Raw genomic sequence first — 23,862 nt, forward strand, 5'->3', positions numbered from 1 at the left:
CTCTTTATTACAGACAATTTTAAATGGCTCCCCATACGTCTATATCTTAATTATATATTATATGCAGATGCCAAAAATAAAATTTTATAATTTCATTTAAGTTTAATTTAAGCCCATATAAGCAACTTGTTTTACAAGGAACCTGATCCGCCTAATCAACTTATTGTTATTAATTAGTGAAACAAGTAGGTTTGGTTTATGTGAATTCCATTTCAAATAGATTTGTATTGGATAATAAGAAAGTTCAGTTTCGATCATAAAAACTTTGTGACTTTCTTAATAACTTTCAAACCGTATGTACAAAGATAAAAGTTTTATGAAGAAATTATCTATTTTGGTTAATTTCGAATTATAAACAATGTTGGACCATCTTATCAAGTAAGAAGTCCATTGAGGGTAGTAATATTATATACTGCCTAAATGTCTATAAAAGACTTAACATAACAGCGTAAAAATTTAAACAAGCTCCAAAAAAAATATTGTAACTTTGACTTTCTGTAACATTTAATCATATAATAACATATTATCATATTTGAACTTACATTATAAGATATTTACAAAATGTTATACTGTATGTTATACGTTACATATCAGCAGAATTTTTTGAGAAAATAATTAATAGTATTATGCTTAAAACTCTTCAGAGAACACCTAAATTTTTAACCAGCATTTCTCTAGGATATCATAAAATGAGGATATAAATCTATAAGAAAATCTACAAGGAAAAAGCACGATTAATGTTATAATTAACAAGTTAATGGCAGGATAAAATCAGAAACATTTTCACATGTGCAGTGGTAACTTTATTAAAAAATTTAGTTAAAAATGTATCAAGAGAACTTAATGTATCAAAGAATTGTTTTTGCAAAATGACTGAAAAGCATATATGTCTGAGATGGCTCATGTAGAACTTCTATGTTATTACAGTAGAACCTCGATTATCCGGACCTCGGTTATACGGATTCGCGATTATCCGGACATAATCGCGTCGGAACTTGCATATTCTGATGTGTATATATACATTAATACATTCTCTGTTTTGACGTGCATATATGCATTTTTAAAGGGTGGTATTATCCCTTAAAGATAAAATAAATATTATAGAATCATTAAAAAGGGCGAAACCGGCCGTAAGTTAGCTGATAGGTATGGTGTAGTGTAGATACATCTACTATAAGCGATATTAAAAAGAATGCCGCTTCAATTTTGTCGTACACTTGCAAGTTAGATAGTAAAGAGGGTAGTGAAAATCTTAGAAGAAGCTCTATATTGTTGGTTTTTACAAAAACGATCAACAAATTATTTGTAAGCAACTTTTCTTCTTCATTGATACTTTACGTACTACCTGATTATTTTAGCTCATGTTAATATAATATGTATAATGTAATCTAAGAAAATACTCGTATGTAAGTGTTAATTTTCTAATAAACATCGATTTTTGTTGATATCTATGTATGCATTTGTTATTTTTAATAAACAAAACATTATTCTTCATAATTTGGATTATCCGGATTTTCGATTATCCGGATGCCTATCGACAAAAATTAGTCCGGATAATCGAGGTTTTACTGTATAAGTAACGTATAGAATTTGAACTAAAACAATTTCCTTTTTAATTATTATAAGTTTAGTTAATTGCAAATATGTAAGCAAAATATTATAAGAAGTAATACAATTAGAAAGTGAAGTTTTGTGAAAATTTTGGTTTTTGCGAAATTCTCAGTAAATGAATTTAATTATTTACTTTAGTTTTTCTTTAATTATCCAATATTTTTAAAAGGCTATTGATCCAAATGTCAACGTCTAGTCAGACGGAGAAACGAACGGATATCACAACGATAGAGTTCCGGTTGAATTCAATATGGGTACATATGCCAAGATTAAAAAAAATGAATTGATGGTATACAATCTATCGTTGAATTTCAGAGTCAGGAATTGATAATGTTATGCATATTTTTGATACAGAAAAAACTCTACATATGAACGGCATCGGACATGAGTGGGGGCTACGCATGTCTACATTGAATGAAATAGTAATAGCCGTATAAGTGCAAATATATTAGAATTTTGAAGAGAGAAAGAAGAAGTGAAATGATCTAGTTGAACGTATATATGTTGTGTTACAATTAAGTTTTACATCAGTGTTGATCAGTAATCCAAACATCGACGGACTTATTAATATAAATTCATATAATTTCTTTGAAATTATTAATTAATCTATCCTCTGCAGAAGGATAAAATTTTAAAATAATTCACAATGGCAATGTGTTTAAAGCTAGTATGTGTTCTTATTGTGAGTGTTTTGGCACAGTGTTACGCGGATAAGTGCAATGGAAGCTCGTGTCAGCATGGAGCGCGGGTCGTACGGGAAGCTTTGGAGCAGTATGGTCCCGCAGGAAGCGCTGACGTTATGAATTTGGTCGATGGAATTGAAGTTGTCGAGGTTGTGCCACTAGGTGAAGCAAGGGCCAACGGCGGCGGATCACCATCGCCAAACGAGCCCTTGCTGAGCCGACTGGCCAGATTCCTCGAATCACACGAACTCAAGATTAAATTAAATAACTTAATGCCTGGATCCCAAGTTAGAGAATTCTTAACCGAAACTTACAAGGATATCGAACAAGACAAAACTCTCGGAGGTGAGATAATCGTGTAAATTGGTTAGCACAAATGGATTAATGCGTGCAATTATGAATTTTTGTACATGTGTATTATATAGGTGGATTCATAATTTCTATTACCTATATGAATACATTCATTTTAATAAATAAATTTATTTATAATATTATATGTCAATAATATAATTCAACTCAACGCTAAATTAAAAGAAAACGTATGTCTCAAAAAATTAAATCATAATCAAGTTCTATATAATTTAAATCGTTTTTTGTTATGTTTGAAAATATAAAAAAATAGTTTTGATAACATTATAAATAACTAGAAAACAAGCAAAAAATTTAAATTAAATGTGAAAGCTGTTTAATTCCATTAATTTGATAGCCTTTAAAAAAATGTTTCAGCTAAATATGCTTGATGCACTTAAATTTGATACAAAATAGACATATAAGTTTACTTTGCATTTATGTAATTTATCGTAAAAAAATATTTGTGTTGTTTATTCAATAACGAGTAATTTTATATCTGAACTAGAAACATTGAGCTAATATTCGTAATTCCCTTATATAATTAATTTGACATCCTCCTACAGAGGCACGTAAGAAGGAAAAAGGAGGCAGCGGCATCATCCTGATGATGGCTTTGATGATGGCAAAGATGAAGGCTATCCTTGGTTTCGGTGGTATCGCTGCAATTGCCCTAAAAGCCCTCGGTGTTGCCATGATGGCTTTGATGATTTCAGCAATAATCGGTGTCAAAAAGCTATCCGAGCACAGCCACGATGACGGCGGCCACCACGTGAGCTACGTATCCATCCCGCACCACGACGAACATCACAGAAGACGGCGAGATGCCGAGGCCGACGCAAATGCATTTGCATACCGCGCGTGGCGTCAACAGTACGAACCCAAGACCGCTCACTATGCATCATGATGATCGAATATTTCGATCCCGGCGACGAAATATGCGATTGATCCCGATAACGGGCTAGTAGTAACACATTAATTTATTCAACTATTTATATCTTCGATTTAATGCTGAACGTTGTGACGCGATTGTTTATAAAAGCCCCACATTACGGGCGATGTACATAATTTATTGTATTTATGAAGTATTGAGTTAAATATTTTATAAATTTATTTATTGTTATAATATATTATGAAATAAAGTCAAATATACAAAACTTTGGTAACTTACTTTCACCCACAATTGGAAGAGGAAAATATCCGGTTCTTTGAACTTACGAATTAAATATCTTCTCTTCTAACAGCGAAGTTTTCAGTTCTTACAGCAAAATTTATGAAGTTCATATCAAACACAATGATGAAGTTCTAGCTGAATATGATTGCAGATTCGTAAGAAAAAATGAATAACATTGTTGACATAAGGCTCGTAAAATGTTAACTAATTCTCCAATCTTACTTGATATTTTACATATCAATTATTCGATTTTAGATGTCTTCTTTATTTAATAAATCATATAGCTAAATTGTCAGTTATTGAAATGAAAAAAAAATGTCTGTTCACATTTGTTATTATTATCCTGTAATCTAAGTACCATTTAATGGACCAAGAGCTACTGAACCTTTTGAATAACGGTGTTTCTGTGAGGCTAAAAATTATTGTTTATGGTTCTTAGAGTGCTAACAAGTAAGTACAAAAACTATCGTTTGGCAGGTTTCAGCCCTGCACATCATAGTCGCCCACAAGTTTAAAAATGCATAAAAAACGAAAATTATACTTTTACCTGTGAGCTTCAAATTTTTATACGATTCAATTTACTCATTGAGAAGTTCAAAAACCAAAATATCAGGCGATTTCAACCTGCACAAGTACCCGCCAGATGTTTGCATTTTCAAACTCCTGCGCGTCCACGATGTGCAGGGTTGAAACCTGCCAGACGATGGTTTTCGTGCTTAGGACGCTAAGTACAGAAGTCCATTTTTTCTAAAATCTCAATATTCTCAAAAATCATTTTTTCTCTAATATTTCAAAAAAATTTAAAGTTTTTCAAAATTTTAAATTACGGTACCAAAAGTTCAAGCAATTTGCCTTAAGGCACGGTGTCATGCACCAATAGTTATTTGGATTTATAATAATATACCTATATGTTGCGCTACTGTGGGTAAAATTAATTGTTCATTTGTAAAAATTGCTCAGCGATACACTTTGCTCGAAATTTCCAGTTTTTGGATAAACACGCTAATTGGCTACTGTCAGTGCTTTCTAGAATAATGATGTATAAAAGAAATTAATCCAAGTGGACTTATTCTTGAACATTTCTAAATGGCTTCAAAAACATGATAAACATATATACCGTGTATACGAAGAAAAGATTATTATATAGAACAAAGTATAATATATCTATATATTTTTATAAAATAAAATCATCAGTGTGGACTTATTCTTGAACATTTCAAAATAGCTTCAAAGGTTTACTAACATTATTCCGTATACAAAGTACAGAGTTATTTGTAATTAATATATCTATTTATTAATGTAATTGAGCTCAGATTCAAACTGTGATGCAATGGAATTTGTTCAAGTTGCAAGAAAAGCAAAACAAACAGCGTTACATTTACACAAATAAGCAGTAGGTAATTCAAAGTATTAAGGACAAATAGACAAGAAATAACATTATTACGGTGTATCAGCTTAGAAATGTAATCAAGATTACTATTTTATTATAAAATTGTTATAAGTTTAACAATTAACAGAATAAAATATTACTAGAAAACTTAGGCCATTAAAATGATTGACACACAATTTTTAATAAGTTCACCAATTAGATGTAGATATTAGAAGATAGAGAAACCTATAATTCATAAATTTATATTCTGAAGAATCGACCTGATTACTATTTAGTAAAGATCGGTGAGGCTATTTCTTCGTAATTAGTTGTTAAACTTTTTAAAACCACTTTGGAATTTTTAAAAATGTTTGATACGTTTCTTTTACTAACGGGTGGTCCATCTAGTGGTCCTAGTGATTTAGTGATCTTACGGTTTAGATATTTTTGTAAAAAAATCATATAAAGTATTATATATCGTTAGAAAGGTCTCAAAATTCTTAGTTTTTTTTTTCATATATCGCAACTTCGAATTCCGCACGGTGTGGCCTACAAGCAAGTTGCTATCGATAAATTCCAATTTTTAAATGGGCCACCCTATAGTTCGAGTCCGTTCAGTGGCGATGTTTATTTTTACTTTGAAATATATTAAAACTATTTTGCCATTTGAAAATGAGCCCGTCACGAACACTGCAGTGTGAAATAGCAATGGGAAACCTCTCGCACTATTCTTTCCTGAACTGAGTAGAAGTTTAACCCAGCTCACGGACCTGCCCTAAGGCAGTACTACCCATTATAAGTATTATTATATATATATATATATATATATATATATACAGGGTGTCACTGACCTTGACGTCAAGCCCAAACGGGGTGATAGTATTGACCTCACATGTTCTGAAAAAAAAAATAGAAAAAAGATCTCAGTTTGTTTGAAAATTATGAACCTAAGGCTTTGGTGAAATCACCATTTTTTGGTTTTTGTAGTTAATTTTTCATAATTTTGTGCATTTGAACTTTAAAACCGCTATTAGCAGGCAGTTTATCGACTCAAAAAACATGAGAAAAATATCCTCAAAATAAACTACACCTAAGTCTGTTTTTACACGGTCTTTTTGTACACGGTTTTGATATAACACGGTTTGAAAATTGAATATTTTTAATTTTTTTACACGATTTTATTCCATTTAGCACGATTTGAAATTTTATGTAATTAAATTTTTTTTGTCAAATTTAATTTTTGCGAAGTATGTTCATATCACAAAAAAAGTATTTATGAAAGAAAAAAGTCTGAAACCATCGATAGTATCAGAATTATATATTTGATTTAATAAAATAAACATGAATTCTTGTTCTTAAAAATTCTTGTTTTTCACTAATTTTAATAGGTTTTAGAGATTAGGAACAAATCACCCATTTTTGTATAAGATCAATGTCTTTTTTACACGTTTTTTTTTTTACACGGATTCTTCTGGAACCAATCTCCGTGTAAAAACAGACTTAGGTGTATTCAAAGCGCAAAACACCTTTGAACTGCGACAACTTCGACTGTGACAATTTTTTGTTTTTTTTTTTAATGTCCTATGAGCTGTTGGGCTGAAACTTCTCCTTACTTCGTATTTTTAAAAAGTAACCCAATGGTTAATCCATCCATATTTCATAATTTTTGTTATTAGAATTAATCTAATAGAGCTGACTTTTTATTGATGCAGCAATGCCGGGCAAGGGCTATTTTCACTTGGAAACATATTGCTATCTATATTTCCAAGTGAAAATCGTTGTCACTGCTGCCTGACAATAGGCTGCTCGAAGTGGGTATCGAACCCGGGACCTCTGAAACAAGTCCCGTCGCTCTTAACCGCTTACCTACGGGCGAGCCCAACTGTGACAATGAATTATAGCTTTTTTCATATTATACAGTCGCGTAAACGTTAATAAAACAATGTTTAAATAAGACCACTGTGTTTTTGTTCATATATGCCTTACACTATAAATAGTATTAAACACTAAATTAGGCAAAACGCTAATATTGATTTAAAATTATTTCCTACAATCTAACATTTTTCTATCTATATTCTAATCATTCAAATAGTTAAAATTTTCAAAAGATTCTTATAACTGAAATGGTTCTTCGGGTGAATCTTACAGATATTAAAAAAAGAACTCATTGGCATGGAAACTACAATTTGCAGTTAGTGAAAACATTTAATCATCAAACTACAAAAATATATGTATTTTCAACAAAAATAAATGTAAATTTGTTATAGATATTTTTATACTTTTTGCATCGTACCTCTAAAATTAGTGAGCAAAAATTGAATTAAAATCGGTTCAGCCATATTCGTGCCATGGACATACATCCAGACATAACACATTATTGAAACGTGAATATTTAAAAACAAAACATTTTTTAATTTGTTTGCAATTTTAATAACTTAAACTGCCAACGGAATATTAACCCTTACCGGTCTCCCTGAGAGATCACATAAATCTGTTCGTGCGCTGGTCTGTCTTTTCTCTGAGACACCCGGCTGTTTGTATGCATTCAAAGATTCAAACTCAGTTTGCATTCAAACTGTTAAATAGAAAGATCAAGGATGGGTAAACCGTGCCCGTGGGTTTCATGCGGCCTTTTAAATATTTTTCTGCTGCCCTTCAAGCATTTCTATAGTAGTATCATTTATGTTTACTTATCTATGAGTAGTATTTTATTTATAACTAGATGACCCGACAGACGTTGTTCTGTACTCGTGTCTACAATTTTTCAATATAAAATACTAATATTTACCGTTCACCTAAAAATAATAATTATTGTTTTTTAAATTACTCTTCACGATAAAATGCATATGCTTTTATAATAGGAGTAATGTAAAATGTAGAACTGCTTTAAATAAAATGATGAGTCTCAATTCCCACACTATATTGAAAATTGAAGTCTTTTAAACGGTATAACATAACCATACCTATAACATGACACTGGTACTTTATGTTCGATTAAATCAATTTAATTTTATATTATTTGAGATATCCAAAATTGCATTTTAAACTTCTCCTAATCTATATATTATATTATTTTAATTTCTGGCACTTTCAGTTGCTTTTTGGCAATAATAATGTAGACATTTCATTTTTATTATTCATAATCATAAATTTATTATATATATTCTAATATTGTCTATGTTCATAAGTAAATTGAAGTTTTTGGCAGATGACAGTTTTCTTTTTTTACATTTATATCTACCATATTGCACATTCCACTACTTTATAATCACAAACTCCCTAGAAAATTTCTTTAACAAACTTCAGAAAGATTTATCAAAATTCGAATAATCGTTCAAAAGGAATATGCAGTGAGTGCTTGTAATTTAGTATGAACTTTATATAAGCTCAAACTGATTCTACGCTTTAGTTAGGAAACGTTTGTATGAGAAAAAGAAAAGGGCTGTTTTTAGGGTTTTCCCGGTAATTATTCGAATTTTTCTCGCCGTAAGAACCATCCTTGGACTGCAACAAACATTTTAGAAAAAGAATTGGCCAAATTGGTCCAGGCATTGTTGATTCATGCGCTTACTAACATATTTTGCGTTTCATTTTTATATATAAGATGTATTCTTTTCTTGTTTCATAAATTTATGACATATTTACTTTTTTTAATTTAGTATTTTTATATTATGATGTTTATTATTATTAGTATATATCAAGTTTTGTAAATTATTAAGAAGTTCGGCCTACCATAAAATTGTGAAACTTAAATGCGACCCGAGAGTTGAAAAGGTGGCTCATTCTTGAGAATTAATGTGTGCAAAGAAAATAGTGTTCTCTTTTCAGAATTCACTAATAGTTATTTTCGAAGTATTTTCTAATCTTTTTTTTTAATGCGGTAAAATGACCGTACAATTCATAAAGCAAAATTTTCATAGAAAGCAGAGTCATATAAAAAACCATGTACGTACTACACTTTTCTGTGGAATGATATAAAACTGTGACGATGCTAAATAATTATAACGACAGTGGGATCAATGCTCTATGCCTGCTTGAAATTTCTTTAAACTTTAACATACTGCAGAAAATAAATTTAGATATTATTGTAAATGTATGTTCAATGACCACCAAATTCATATCAAATAAGTTGGATAAGATAGACAATAATATCAAATTTACAGCAGGTACGTTTTTGTCAGAACGCCGCACCGAGTTGCTAGTAGGGTTTGTCGGTTTTCAAAAACCGGTTTTAAAAACCGGTTTTTTGACGAAATTTATGAAATTCGAAAACCGGTTTTTTTGTAAAAAATCTTATCAGTCTGCTATGGTTCCCAGAAAGGTTTTGTGTTTTATCTTTTGTCTAATGTATATATTAATTCTAATGTTTATACGAGTGTTTATATTATTTCCGATCAATGGACTTCTTGTTTCTTTATGTGTAGTTTATAAGTTCAGTATTCAGTGTTCAGTGCCATTGATCGATATTTGATATAGATAAAATAAAAAATGTAAGTAGTTAACATATTTTATTATTATGAAAATATATATTATTATTTAAACTATTTATATTTTTGTAGTCTAAAATGTCAGACGTGTAGAATTATTTTAAAAAAGTAGACAAAGAAAAAACGCGTTGTATTTATTGCAATAAAATGCTTTCTTGCAAAGGATCAAGCACAATTTACATAATCATTTGAAAACAGTACACGATAAAAAAAAAGAAAAAAATTGTCGGATGCCGGCTCGACTTTACAAACATGTACACAACCACGTATTTTTAATTTTGTGAAAAAAACTTGTTTAGAAGAAATAGTGTCAAAGCTCGCTGCATTAGATGGACTATCAATTAATTGCATAACAAAAAGCTCATTTATAAGAGAGTCATTACAAAAACGGAATTATTGCTTACCACAGAATAATTCTAGGGTTATGGAACTTATTTACAACTTTTACGAATCTATAAAACATGAAACTATAAATGAAATAAACTGTATGAAAAATAAAAGACAAAAATTTTCTATAACTATAGATGAATGGACTAGTAAAGGAAATCGAAGATATTTAAATATTTTTAAAATCACAATTTTTTTCAAACAAAAAAATAATTAGAATTTTGAAAATTAATTAATTGAAACTACTGGAAATAGAAAATACTCGCGGCTTAGCTTAATTGTTTTTAAAACTAAAATTGATATTATCAAGGATGTATCTAATTTTTTAATTGAATAAATGTATTTTTTTAATTTTAAATTGATTCATTTTTTCGAAAATTCGAAATTTTCTTTCACTATCATAGAAATATTTACATTCTTATATGTGAAAATAATGCATAATTAACGGATAATTATTTTCAAAATTATTTAATCCACATAAACTATTATATAACTATTTTTGATTTACTAATTAAAATTAAAATAATTTTGTTTACTATCCATAAAATTTAACAATAAATAATTTCAATCAAATACTGCTTAAAATCGCACTAAATTTGTGGATAAATTTTTGTTATTAACAGAATATTCGAGCAAAAATTTATTTCCCATATAAAATTCGAAAACCGGTTAAAACCGGTTTTCTGGCAAAATTAAAATTCGAAAACCGGTTTTCTGAAATGTCGGTTTTTGTATAAACCCTAGTTGCTAGTAGATTGTTTTTAACTCGTTAACTTACAATAGCGAGCAGAGCCCGCTTACGATGGGTAGGCCAAACGTAAATATTACGGCCATCGTCCGGTACGGTGATTGAAATTATTACAAAATATTTATACGAAACTATAAAACACAAAATTATTTTTAATTTTGTGATAAACTGTACACTGTGTGAAAAAATAGTCACAAACCCTGCACCAGTTCGAACGACTTTAGTCCGACAATTTCGAATCTAAATCATAAGTTAAGGGGTTAAGGGGTTAAATCGGTGTCGGCCGGTAAGGGTTAAAAAGAAATATAATAAAATAAGCTAAATAAGGTATTTGAAGCATGTAAAACACCTTAACTTACAATGACGAGCAGAGCCCGCGTACAATGGCTAGACCAAACGTAAATATTGCGGCCATAGCCCACGTTCGATAATCAGGCCAGAAGAAAATATTACGGATTACGGACATGGGCCGATACGACAATCGCAAGTATTACAAAATATTTATACAAAACTATAAAACACAAAATTATTTTAATTTTTGGGGCTCGCCCGTTGTAAGCGGTTAAGAGCGACGGGACGGACTTGTTTCAGAGGTCCCGGGCTCGATACCCACTTCGAGCAGCCTATTGTCAGGCAGCAGTGACAACGATTTTCACTTGGAAATATAGATAGCAATATGTTTCCAAGTGAAAATAGCCCTCACCCAGCATTGCTGCACCAATAAAAAGTCAGCCCTATTAGATTAATTCTAAAAACAAAAATCATCAAATATGGATGGATTAACCATTGGGTTACCATCTACAAAAATACGAAGTAAGGAGAAGTTTCAGCCCAACAGCTCATAGGACGTAAGGTTCTGATTGCTGTTCAAAAAATAATAAAAATGAAAAAAAAAATTGTGATAAACTGTACACTGCGTAAGAAAATAGTCACGAATGCTATGCCAGCTTGAACAACTTTGGCCAATTTGGAATTAATTATTTGGAAATATTGATATTTTTTTCACACATATACCTATTTGTTTTATATGAAAAATTCGGTATTAATTGTATTACCTTGTGCTGTAATGCTTTATCATGGAACGTACTTAAGCGCATTTTCATTCCATGTCATCTCAAGTTATCATCAAATCCAAGTTATCATCAAATCCAAGTTATCATCAAATCCAAGTTATCATCAGATTTTTGGTGCTAAAAGAATAAAATTATTATTAACATTTACCTAACATAATAATGTATTATCAATCATTTAAATTCTAATATAATAATACATGAGTACTGACGCAATCGTTACTATCATACGCACCGAACAGAAACAAATCGAAAAATCTTCATTGAGTTTGATGCATTTTATTGTTTGCCAGCCAACACACTTTATTTTTTAAATAAGTACAAGCACTGTAACACCATTTTATGTATAATTATTTATGACTATCACTATTTAGAATTTGCACATGTCCGATAGAAAAAAATTATAATTTTGACAACTGGCAGCTCACTCGCCTGCGACCGCCTGCGAATGTGCCTGTTGCAATACTAACAACCTGCAAGGCGCAAATGCTCTTCATGCCCATCCTAATCTATAAACTTAAACCTTATTTGTTTATCATATCTAATGAATTCTAATTTGAAAAATTATACATCAATTGCGTAACAATGTTTCAAACATATTTTGAAACGTATATACCCTAATACATAATTTAACTAGTGGTTATGGCATCGTGACTTAAGGCAAATTGCTGGAACTTCCCGTACTGTGATGAAATATGCGAGCAATATTAAATGTTTATAAATAAATTATTATAAATATTGTAACACTGTCTAATATTTATAAGAATTGTATAAACTGAATTACAAAGTTGAAATCATTTGTTTAAAGTATATTAGAACTTTAGTCAGAATTAAAATTAAAACCTAAATTATTTTCGATATACAAAAAAATTTTTTTTTTTGAAAAAAAAATTTGAAACAAAAATATTTTTTTTCCAAAAGCAATTATTTTGTTAAAATAAGCAGAAAATTCTTTGTATCATTCAAATCGGACGCTAAGTTCCCTCAAAAACTGCCATTTTTTGCACATTTAGCTCTGTATCTCCGAAACGGCTGGACCAAAATCTAATCACCGCTTCTCCCCGTCATTACGAATTGAATGTTTTTTGGATCATTCAAATCGGATGCTCCATTCTTTCAAAAACTTAAGGGGGGCGATACATGTAATCGCCTTAATTTTTACCATTTTTTGAGGACTTTTTAAACTGGGAAGGAATGATTGAATCTTTTTGAACTTTTTTAGGGTTATTTATTATATATTAAAATACACAAAAAAAATTTTTTTTTAATTTTTTTTTTTTAAATGGCTGCCGTAAAAATTAATCTGCCAAGACCCTCTCGGAAAACGCCATCAATTTGCGGGCGTTCTCACTTTTCGTACGGTGATCTGAATTTAAAAAAATTAGTTTGTACGTGTTCATGAAACATATATCTTCTAGTTAAACCAAAAAAAAATTAAAAAAGTCACAAAATCGTAAATTGGCACACCTTAGAAAAAAAAAGTTCGATTTTTCACCTTTTTTTCAATGTTTTTTTTGGCAAAAGGTTTAATTTTTGAAAAAAAATTTGGAATGTTTGAGGTTTAACTAGAAGCTATTACTGTAAAGTAGATGTGTGCAAAATTTCATTGGAATCGGTTGAGAACTTTTTGAGTTATCCCGCCCGCAAATTTCAAAAATGTCGTTTTGAGAAAAACGCGTTTAAAGTTTTGACACAGAAACAGATAAGAGTACAATAGCACTCAAGCGTCGAGTTGAGGCGTGGCACTTAAATGAGTTTTTCTTGTATAAATAATGATAATTTTTGATAATGTTTGTATAATATATTTCTTGTATAAATAATGATGTTATTGTAACGATTTATGAAAGAAAAAAAAATCGATTTTTTTTTCTTGTTACATGTATCGCCCCCCTTAATATTCTATTTTTTGCACTCTTTGCTCCATATCTCCGAAACGGCTAAACCTGCCTTTACCAAAAACTAATCAGCACATCTCCCTATCAATGAAAATCGAATGTTTAAAGAACCATTAAAATCGGTTTTTGGTTTTAGATTATTTTAGGTACATGCAAGAACTGTTCACCACTGTTTTCAATTAATGGCATGCCATGAGCTCAGCGTGGCTTGCAGTTTTCTGATCACCTTAATATGTTTTTCTAATTTCAGCTTAAATATGTGTTGTCCATGTTCAAAGTCACTCAGAAGTTGAGTCGTAATGTTCATGATTAAGTATATAACGAACATTAATTTGTTTAGAAGTGGAATTCTTTAAAAACTTAACTATAAACTAAACTACAAACTAATCCATATAAAGACTGAAATCAAGAATTATGATACTGTTAATGAATATATAGCATGTTTAAGCCTTTTCAAATGTATTACATATAAAATTAAAAATTCAGTATAAACTTTCAAAGTCAAGGAACTCTAAGCCAAGAGTTATGACACATATGTATTCAATGAATATAAAGCAACATTTTCAATTAATGCATATAAACCTAATATAAACATTCATTTATCACCCTCTTCTTTAATGATAGAAGTTTGTATATTTGCTAAAATGGTACATACATACATAATGTTATCAGCTAAAAATCTAAAAATAAGATCCTTCGGTATATGATGCAGTATTATAAAAACTCTCAATCTCTGTATAACTCGTTCAACATGTATACGCACATGAGTACGTTTGATGATATCTTCTGGCAATAGTAATCCATTTTGGACAAAAGGGAGATGAACAAGAACAGCCATATTTCTTAATTTATCTAATTAGGTCCGAATAGGTGGAAATCCTGAATACGAAGCACAATTGGAAACTATATAAGTCTTTCTTTACTCATGAATTTACCGTTGTAAATATAGCATCTCCAGGTTCTTATTTATTTAATATTCCCGAAAGCATAGTAATTTGGGTGTCAGTTATTCAGCCCAAACCCACATCACCTACAAAGGAAATAAAGCCGGATGGCTTTATGAACACATGGCATTCTATTATTGTCTAGGAGTGCAACCAATCAGAACCTATAAATAAATAAGATTAATTGAAGTACTTTCAAAATATTATTTATATTGTAGCTACAAAAAAAGTTTTACACACCTTTACTGAATACATTCTTTTATAGTTTGAGTATGTGTAGGCTGCATGGTCAATACTATGTGGAGTATCAGTCTCAATCTCAAAACAATCAAGAATAACAGAATAACTCTGCATTTCGGATACAACTTCATTAATTGTTTCTTCAACGGTTTTGTCTAATCTTGTATTGATAGCCACATCCTTATCTATGGCTCATGGTATTCTAATGTTGTCTAGACTGATAGCTCTATGTGCTTACCTAACGAGTGTAAACGTCAAAAGTATCAACATAACCAAACAAATATTATTTCCTCAAGCTTCAATTACAAATGATACTTTAGTTAGTACGCAATATTATTGATATAAAAAATGGATCGTGAAGGTAAATAATACATAATAATACCATATTTCTCCAACGTTGATCTTGTCTATGACCGTTTCAGAGATAAAAACATTTTTCGAAGACATATTAAAAACAGAAACCGATGTCTCTGCTGGAATGGCTGCAATTCGAACACTATTAAAAGTTCTGGAATGTTATAATAGTGAAACCGTACAGGAACTGCATGCTTCTCTACAATCTGCTGTTGAAATAATGAGGAGTACCGATCAACCAGTAACAGCAGTTGCTTCAGGCTGCGAACTATTCTTGAGGTTCATTACATTAGCTAAACTAGATCAGGAAACCTTTGCCGAATGCAAACAAGTCATGTTACATCGAGGAAAATTATTCTTAAAGAAACTAGTCGAAGCGAGAGGTATCATAGCAAAACTAGCTTCACAGTTTATAACCGATGGCTGTGCAGTTTTAACACACTCCAGATCAAGGGTTGTGCTCGAAACATTGAAAGAAGCAGCCAAAAGTAAACATTTTCATGTGTTTGTTACAAACTCAGCACCTGATAATAGCGGTGAAGTGATGTGTAAAAATTTAGAATGCGAAGGTATACAATGCACACTTATTTTGGATTCCGCTATTGGCTGTATTATGGAGCAAATCGATATAGTTATGGTTGGAGCCGAAGGTGTAGTGGAGAGTGGTGGAATTATTAATAAAGTTGGAAGTTATACTATGGCATTGTGTGCTAGGGAAATGAAGAAACCATTTTATGTACTTACTGAAAGCTTTAAATTTTCTAGATTATATCCGCTTAGCCAACAAGATGTGCCTGCAGAATTTAAATACACTACAACAACACGCATACAAAAGAATTTAAGTCATGAGCACCCTCTTGTAGATTATACACCACCAGCATATATATCATTGTTATTTACAGATTTAGGTATATTAACTCCATCTGCAGTTAGCGATGAATTAATTAAATTATATTTATAGTTTATCAATAAATATAGTAGAAAAAAATTGAAGCATTATTTTTGTATTTTATTCATCTTATCCATATTAGTAGTTACTATCCATATTATATTCTTCTTTTATCTATGTTACTATCATACTAATACCTTTTTTATAGATTGATATTGTTCAAGTCATTGAAGTTGAATAAAATGATTTTTATTTATATCTCGTTTGATAAAAACAATTTGCTATAATGCTCCAAAATTTACAAAGTACATGAATTATGCGAATGTACGTAATATGACTTTGCACTATATTCTAAAACTTCTTTAATACAATATAATGCAACATATTATTTATTATTGTTATAGATACCAACATTTAATTTAATATATGTATATACATACATGAAGTAACATTTGTTTTTTTTTTTTTTGAAAAATAAAATAAAACTTATATATGGAACTACCATATTGTTAACTATAATATATTTTAGAAGCTAATTAATGTTGCAAATACAGAATTATAATAATTTCAATATGTAGTTTGGATATTTTAATATGCTCTATTTCAAAACTAAGCTTTGACTAGATTACACTCATTGAACATATTAAATAAAATAGTCTGTAAATATAGACCATTCTATTAATATGAAAAAAAGCATGAGAAGCATAAAATGTAAACTTTTCTTAAAATTAGGATACTCTAAACAAAAACAATAAAAATATTTGATAAAACGTTGAAGCACATCTTAATGCTTGTTTATTCAATGTTATTATATTATTAATGTTAAATAATGGCATACCTGGAAAAGCTATAGTGAACAATAATAAATGAAATTTTACATTGTTAATTAAATTAATTTGAACATCCTATTACATTAATAAAAAAATTAATAATTGCTTTGGTTTAAAACGTGGTGCATTAATCTCTTGAATGAGCCGCTTTGATGAATTTCTCCAGAATCATTCAAAGGCTGTAAGATAAAATAAAATATATAATCAAAAAAAGTATTTTGCAATCACTTATCATAAGCAATAAAGAAACATAACATAGAATTGATTTCAAATTCTTTACAAAAATTTGTTGTAAATAACAATGAATAACCATAGGTAAGTAGTCAATAAACTGATTATTTATTGGGAAAACATATAATATTCCCGAATTGTTTAAAAAACTGTAGATAATAAATGTTATTGTTGTCCTTAGACCTAATTATATAAACACAAACATGGATTTGAAAATGAAATCCTCACAATGTAAGTATATAAATGCATTTTGATGCTAATTATACTTTCTTCATTGATGCGCATTAACAGTAAAAAAAATTATTTGGTTTTATTTAGTTCCCATTCCTATAATTCTACAATAATTTACCAAATAATTGTATCTATTAAAGGCAACTTTTTAATCATATTAGATAATTTTATTTATATTTCTTCATTAATACTTACATATTGATTCTGCTGATAATGTGGTTGGCTTACTGGATTTGGTTTCTAAAAATAGATAATAGTGACATTCGTAATTATTACATATTTAAACATTTTAAAATAATAATGGTTAACATTTGCATTGGAAGGATAGTAAAAAATACATTTTCGTAATTTGTAATATAAAAAATATAGATTAGCCATAGATAAACAAGTATGAGATTAGCCTAGACCGAATGTGAATATATCCTGCCCAAATACTAAGGGGATATACTTAATTGCCTATAGAATGAATCCTTTCAATTATTATGCTCGTATTTTTGTGCATAAAATAACAAACCAGACTTTTTCCACTTCCAATCCGAATAAAATTTTTGCAAACCAATTGAAATTACATGCTTTTACTTGTTCTGAGAATACTAAAATTACACATTTACACGTTATTTTATAATTAGGTCAATACAAATTAGACAAAGTTGTATTTGTAGAAAACAAAACGTTTGTATTTGTTATAAAATAATTATTTTTTAAGATGTATCGATATTCTTTCGGTATTATTAACAAAACAGTAAATATGTATTAGAATTACCTTGAATTGTACAGTTTTGGTCGGTTGAAACACTTTTGTTTGGGCTGGAGTACTGACTTCTTGTATTTCACCACCGTATACTTCTTCCTGCAAGCTCTAAAGGTCTCACTCTTGGCGGGATCGTAAACAACAGTCGGTTTATATCTACATAAAGAAAAATTATTAATATTAAATATTAATATAATGATTATTCAAGTAAAAAACTCATTATCGTAATAATTTTTATAACCACTTGGGGTTAGTAGTATTTTTTTATGAATAACGGCCCAAGATAAATAATTGAAGAAAAAAATAAAATAGCTGAAGCACTAATAATATAATTGTGCCATTCAAAAAGGGTTACAATATTTGGGTAATATTTTTGAAAATTATTTAACAACTCAATTTCAAATATTTAAAACTATATATTAACTCATTTCAAATATTTAAAATTCGAATATTTATTTTTCAAAATAGTATTGTATGACTTGTATTGTTATTATTGTGTATTGATATTAATAATACACAGAAAATGGTATAACTTTTAGTTTGCTTGCCAATAAAACCATGATTATATTGATTATCATTATTCATTATTATCTATTATTACTATTTATAAAATTATAAAAGTAAATTTGATTGGAAATGATTATATATAAAATGTATGTTATAATGATATGTGGCAAACTTAATTCTAATCTTTAGGATGATAATTTACTGCAGAAGTAAATTGTGTAAAGTGGTAAAGCCCATGCGGAGAAAATTTAGAATAAATAATCAAGTAGAATACACCTTACCCCATTTTAGAATTTTCCGCACTCAACATAGGGTCTTTTGTGCTCACTTCTTCACTCTTTTTCAGAACTGATTATCTTACTATAATACAAGACTACTTTAAACTTTTAATACCTTAACAAGCGGACACTTTACTGGACCTTAATAAGACCTGCATTGTTGTACTGCTATTGCTCCAGCATGGAACACGACAACAAAGACTAACCGACGGAGGCTACAGACAGTACAAAACAAAGCTTCACGACTAGCACTCAACAAATCAAGAAACCCAACTGACGAGGCACTATTGCTCTACAAAATACCATACACGAACAGACTGACGTACCGACAGCTTTTGGACCAAATAAAGAAGCTCGCAAGGAACTTTTACCTCAATTGTAGGAATCACCCTAATACTAACCACCAGGCACTTGGTTACTATGCACAAGAAAAAGTTTGGTATGGCAAACGCGCCATGCCAAACTTGGAACATAATATCTCATTATGAACGAACAGATTGTTATGTAATTCTTATTTTTTCCAAAATATTATTATAATATCTAGTAACTCTTCTTTACATTTTTCTCTCTTTAACAGGTATATTTTTATTATGATGATTGAGATAAAATGCAATTGCGATATTTATAAGAGTGTAACACCCTTGTAGAAAACTCAAATGTATCACCTTATTTGGGGCACACCTAGTGAGAAAATTTCAAAAAATTGAATTTTGAATTTTTAAATATTTCGATAGGTTATAACTTTAAAAATAACATACTAAAATTTTAAATCGATATCATAAATAGTTTTTGAGTTACAGCCATTTAAAAGAGTATATATAGTATATAGTATAACGGCGATCATTAAACGCGTTTTTCTCGAAACAGCATTTTTCGAATTTGCTGGAGTGATTACTCGAAGACAAATGATCCGATCGCTATCAAATTTTATTTTGCATCTCTTCTATATAGTTCTCCATACGACGACCCTCCAGTTTTTTGATCGTAACAAAAATTGAATTTTGGCAGGCAAAAACGGCCAAAATTTTGGAAAAAACTTAACTTTTTTCAGGAGAAGGCTGCAATCACTCCAGCAGCCGAGGATCTTTTTTTTGGCGCCGCCGGAGATTGAGTGTTATTTCAAAATATTTAATATTTTATTTCAAAATTTATACTGAGTATTCTCAAAACATGTAAAATATACCCTCAAAATTTTAAATAGATGAATTCACTAGTTTTTTTTAATTCCCATAAATAACCTTTTATAGGTTGTCACACAAAGTGTGCCCCTTAATTTAAATAAATGTTTTCAAATCTAAAAAAAATCTAATCTAATAACTTTTACACTTGTATGTAATATTCACATTATATAATGAAATATATGTTTTTCAATTGAATTGAAAAAAATAATAATTAGTTTAATATTCGCTTTTTACAATTTTTATAGTTTTAGTGAAAACATGTTTGTCATTTTGTTGTTTATATTTGAAATCTCGATCTCATTCATTTATTAAATTTTTTCTGGTTTACCTTTTCCGAATATAAGAAAATTTCGTGATACAGTTGGTGGCGCCCCTATTGAGTGCGGAAAAAAATAAAATTGAGGTATTGGCAAATGTGCTGTGTTTTCGATTTATTAAGCCTTGCTAAAAATTAAACGATAATAAAATAATTACATACTAAATTGATTACTTACGGTAGGCTTGTTGTATGACGAATCGCTTCGGCGACGTTGGCATCGGAATAGAGGCCAATTGGAGAATTGAATTGTTTATGCACAACCTAAAATATTTAATATTATTAATACTAATCACTGGATGTTATAAATTAGTTATAAAATAAAAACAAAACAATTAATTAATAATGTATCAAATAAAATTAAAACTTTTTTTTTTTATTAACTTTTTATTTACAACTGTCCAGTAAAGGACATTTAGTAAATTTAATGAATTTACAATAGTCCGCCGAGAAGGGGCATTGTATACTACATTGTCATGTTGGAAAAAACAACTCAGTAGTTGTTTTTCCTTTCTATTTTCTTTTTCCTTTCTATAAATTCACAATATTTGAAAATTAAAACTTGAAAAGCTAAAATTAACTTAGATGTTAAGAATCCTGATATCTTAAAATATACCAGATTCCTGTATAAATTTAAATATATGTTGCTCTAAGATTATTTACAAAATTTTATTTCACATTCTGTTTAAAAAAAATGTACATCTTGAGAAATTGAGAAAAGAACGACTAGGCGTATTAAAACATTCAATCTTTTCGCTAATGCTAAAACTACTGCTATTTCATTCTATATTCCTTTAATGATGTTGAATTCTTAATATATTATCTACATTATCAATAAATTAAATAAGATGTAAAAATGAAAAAATATTTAATTAATAAACTACCTTGTTTGCTATGCTATCACCAGCCACTCTGTGTAATACTGAATCGGCAACCTGTGAATAAAAAAAAACAGTTTAATCGTCTTTGATATTGTTTATTGTTTTATTAAAAAATATATATAACACTATCACAAAAGAATTTTTTTGTACAGGTCTAACAAACATATCGATGACCATTGAACAACAAAACAAAAAAATTAATTAATAGCTTAAAATTTTATTATTGACGTATTCTTGGACTACGGCCTTATATAATTAATTTTTTATATTATGAAATTATTAAGATTAACATTAGGATGTTTATGATAATTTGAGATTAACATTAAAATGTTTATGATAAATAAACCTAATCACATATATTGCTCAAAATTTTAGAAGGGGGAAATAGTTAGGAGCAATGTATTGGAACAAAACAACACTTATAATTAGAGCAAAAATTCGTCAAATATAACAGATTTTGTTATTCAATTAGATATAGTAAGCAACTTTATGTTATTTCAAAAAAAGAAAACTTACAATATGAAATAATTTTGAAACCCATATGTAAGAATAATAAATTAAAACCTCAATCATGAAATTATTGGACAAATATATAATAGATTTATTTGAGTCTTTGAAGCAATTCTCTTTATCAATCCGTTATTAGTTGAATATTTGTATATTCGATGTATTATGAAATGTAAAATTTATATTGCAACTAATATGTAGATAAACAATATGTTTCACTTTCGATATTATACAATTACATAATGCAATATTAGACAAACAGAAGAAAGCATTGTCGAGTGAAAGTCAAACTTGTTCACAAAGGATTTCTCACTATATCGCAATTTGAGTTGAACGTTTCAAGTTATAATTGGAACCAGAATATAATTTGTCAACGTAAATTTTTACACGGATGTTCATGATTGTATATAGTATTACAAGTAACCATTAATTTGCAACTTTCATTAATTAAATATAAATTACAGTTCACAAATTTACTTACACATATTTATAGTATAGTTCATGTTTTAACTTTTACTTATGAGGGCGTCTATTAATCAAGTGAGGTTTTTAGGGGGAAGAGAGGTTTAATAAAAAATCTCGAAATATCACGTGGGGAAGGGAGGGGTGTAGTAAGATATCACGTATATTTATTTTTTAACTGATCTTTTAAAAAAATTCAAACAATTTCAAGAAAAATCGAGAGAATTTAGGAGAAGCAACAGAAAACTTCTTTTCTCATTTGTAACAACATTTAAATGTGAAGGATTCAACATAACTGATCAAATAATTGCTATATACATGTATATGTATATATATATATATATATATATATATATATATACTAGATGACCCACAGACGTTGTCCTGTACCCAAGTCTAAAATTCAAAAGTTCAATTTTTTTAAAATATTTTATCATATACTTTTAATATCCTATTTGATGTCAAGCCGTTGTGATTCATTTATGTTCTTATTATAAGCAGTATAAGAAATTCAGAAAAAATAGTATCTGCGGTTTAAGAACAATATCACACTTGATTTTACCACACAACATAATTGCTTCAATAATTTAGTCTATAATTTTCATAATCTCGTATGATATATTGGTTGCTTTTTGGCAATTACAATTTCTAAAGTACATTTTCTTACTAATAATTTAAAAAACATTATTGTTCAAGTTCAAATCTTAGGTGAATACGTTTGTAAAATCTAGTTCTTATGAGCACTCTCCGATCTAAGATCAACTTGCTAAATATTCCATATCTAATGCCATACAAATGAATTTTTGACACATCAAACAAACTATGAACATGAAAATAGTTTAGTAAAGTAAACCAAAATGCGACATGCATAAGCTTAAAAAATAATGTATATGCAATTTTGGACATATTGCGTTATTTATTAATCTGAATTATATAATTTCATCTTCCAACATATACTGTTGACTGTATCTTATGTTATTTTAATTTCTGGCACATTTCAGCTGCTTTTCGGCAATAATAATGTAGATATTACATTTTTCTTGTATATAATATTCTAATATTATCTAGGCTCATAATTTCAGCTAAATTCAAATTTCAAATGAATTGACATTTCTAGTAGATGGCAGTTTAAATGTTTTCAATGTCAAACAATGATAAGTGTTTTTTAGTAATTTTTGCAATTATTTCTAGAATATTACTAGCTTTATCGTTTATTAATCTTAAAAATTTCCTTTGACAAACTCTAAAAAGAATGATCAAAATCCGAATAACCGTTAGACGTTTAGGAATTATCAAATTATACAACACCAGAGTGTATGTTTATCGGTTGTAAGATCCAGCTGATACTTTAAATTAAACATTTTAAATTTTGCAATGTATATAGCTATATATCTTTTGAAATAAATTATATCTTACAAGAACAATACACCATGTAATTCAAATACGAGATAATTCTACTATTTGGAACGCTGAATTCTAGATATTGGC

General features: G+C 29.1%; 2 protein-coding genes, 1 long non-coding RNA gene and 1 pseudogene across 3 annotated transcripts; 2 read left to right on the forward strand and 2 right to left on the reverse strand.

The window, feature by feature from the left end:
* Positions 1 to 2,257: 2,257 nt before the first annotated feature.
* On the forward strand, positions 2,258 to 3,549 carry LOC113380974. Its single transcript, XM_026619990.1, has 2 exons — positions 2,258 to 2,639; positions 3,209 to 3,549. The coding sequence occupies exons 1-2, from the start codon at positions 2,258 to 2,260 to the stop codon at positions 3,547 to 3,549; spliced, it is 723 nt and encodes a 240-aa protein (XP_026475775.1).
* A 2,487-nt stretch (positions 3,550 to 6,036) lies between these two features.
* Positions 6,037 to 12,246, reverse strand: LOC113380975. Its single transcript, XR_003367498.1, has 3 exons — positions 12,113 to 12,246; positions 11,863 to 11,997; positions 6,037 to 6,082 (listed from the first exon to the last, which is right to left on the reverse strand). It is a non-coding gene; the product is annotated as an uncharacterized LOC113380975 (long non-coding RNA).
* A 3,029-nt stretch (positions 12,247 to 15,275) lies between these two features.
* Positions 15,276 to 16,303, forward strand: LOC113380973 (translation initiation factor eIF-2B subunit alpha-like). The gene is made up of 2 exons (XM_026619989.1): positions 15,276 to 15,317; positions 15,379 to 16,303. Exons 1-2 carry the CDS (start codon positions 15,305 to 15,307, stop codon positions 16,269 to 16,271), a joined length of 906 nt encoding a protein of 301 aa, XP_026475774.1. The 5' UTR covers positions 15,276 to 15,304; the 3' UTR covers positions 16,272 to 16,303.
* A 642-nt stretch (positions 16,304 to 16,945) lies between these two features.
* On the reverse strand, positions 16,946 to 21,459 carry LOC113380971 (annotated as a pseudogene).
* Between the last annotated feature and the right edge of the window lie 2,403 nt (positions 21,460 to 23,862).

This window comes from Ctenocephalides felis, unplaced genomic scaffold, assembly GCF_003426905.1.
Source record: "Ctenocephalides felis isolate EL2017-DRISC unplaced genomic scaffold, ASM342690v1 CF-g0.4_SCAFFOLD_02499, whole genome shotgun sequence".
NCBI classification, from domain to species: domain Eukaryota; kingdom Metazoa; phylum Arthropoda; class Insecta; order Siphonaptera; family Pulicidae; genus Ctenocephalides; species Ctenocephalides felis.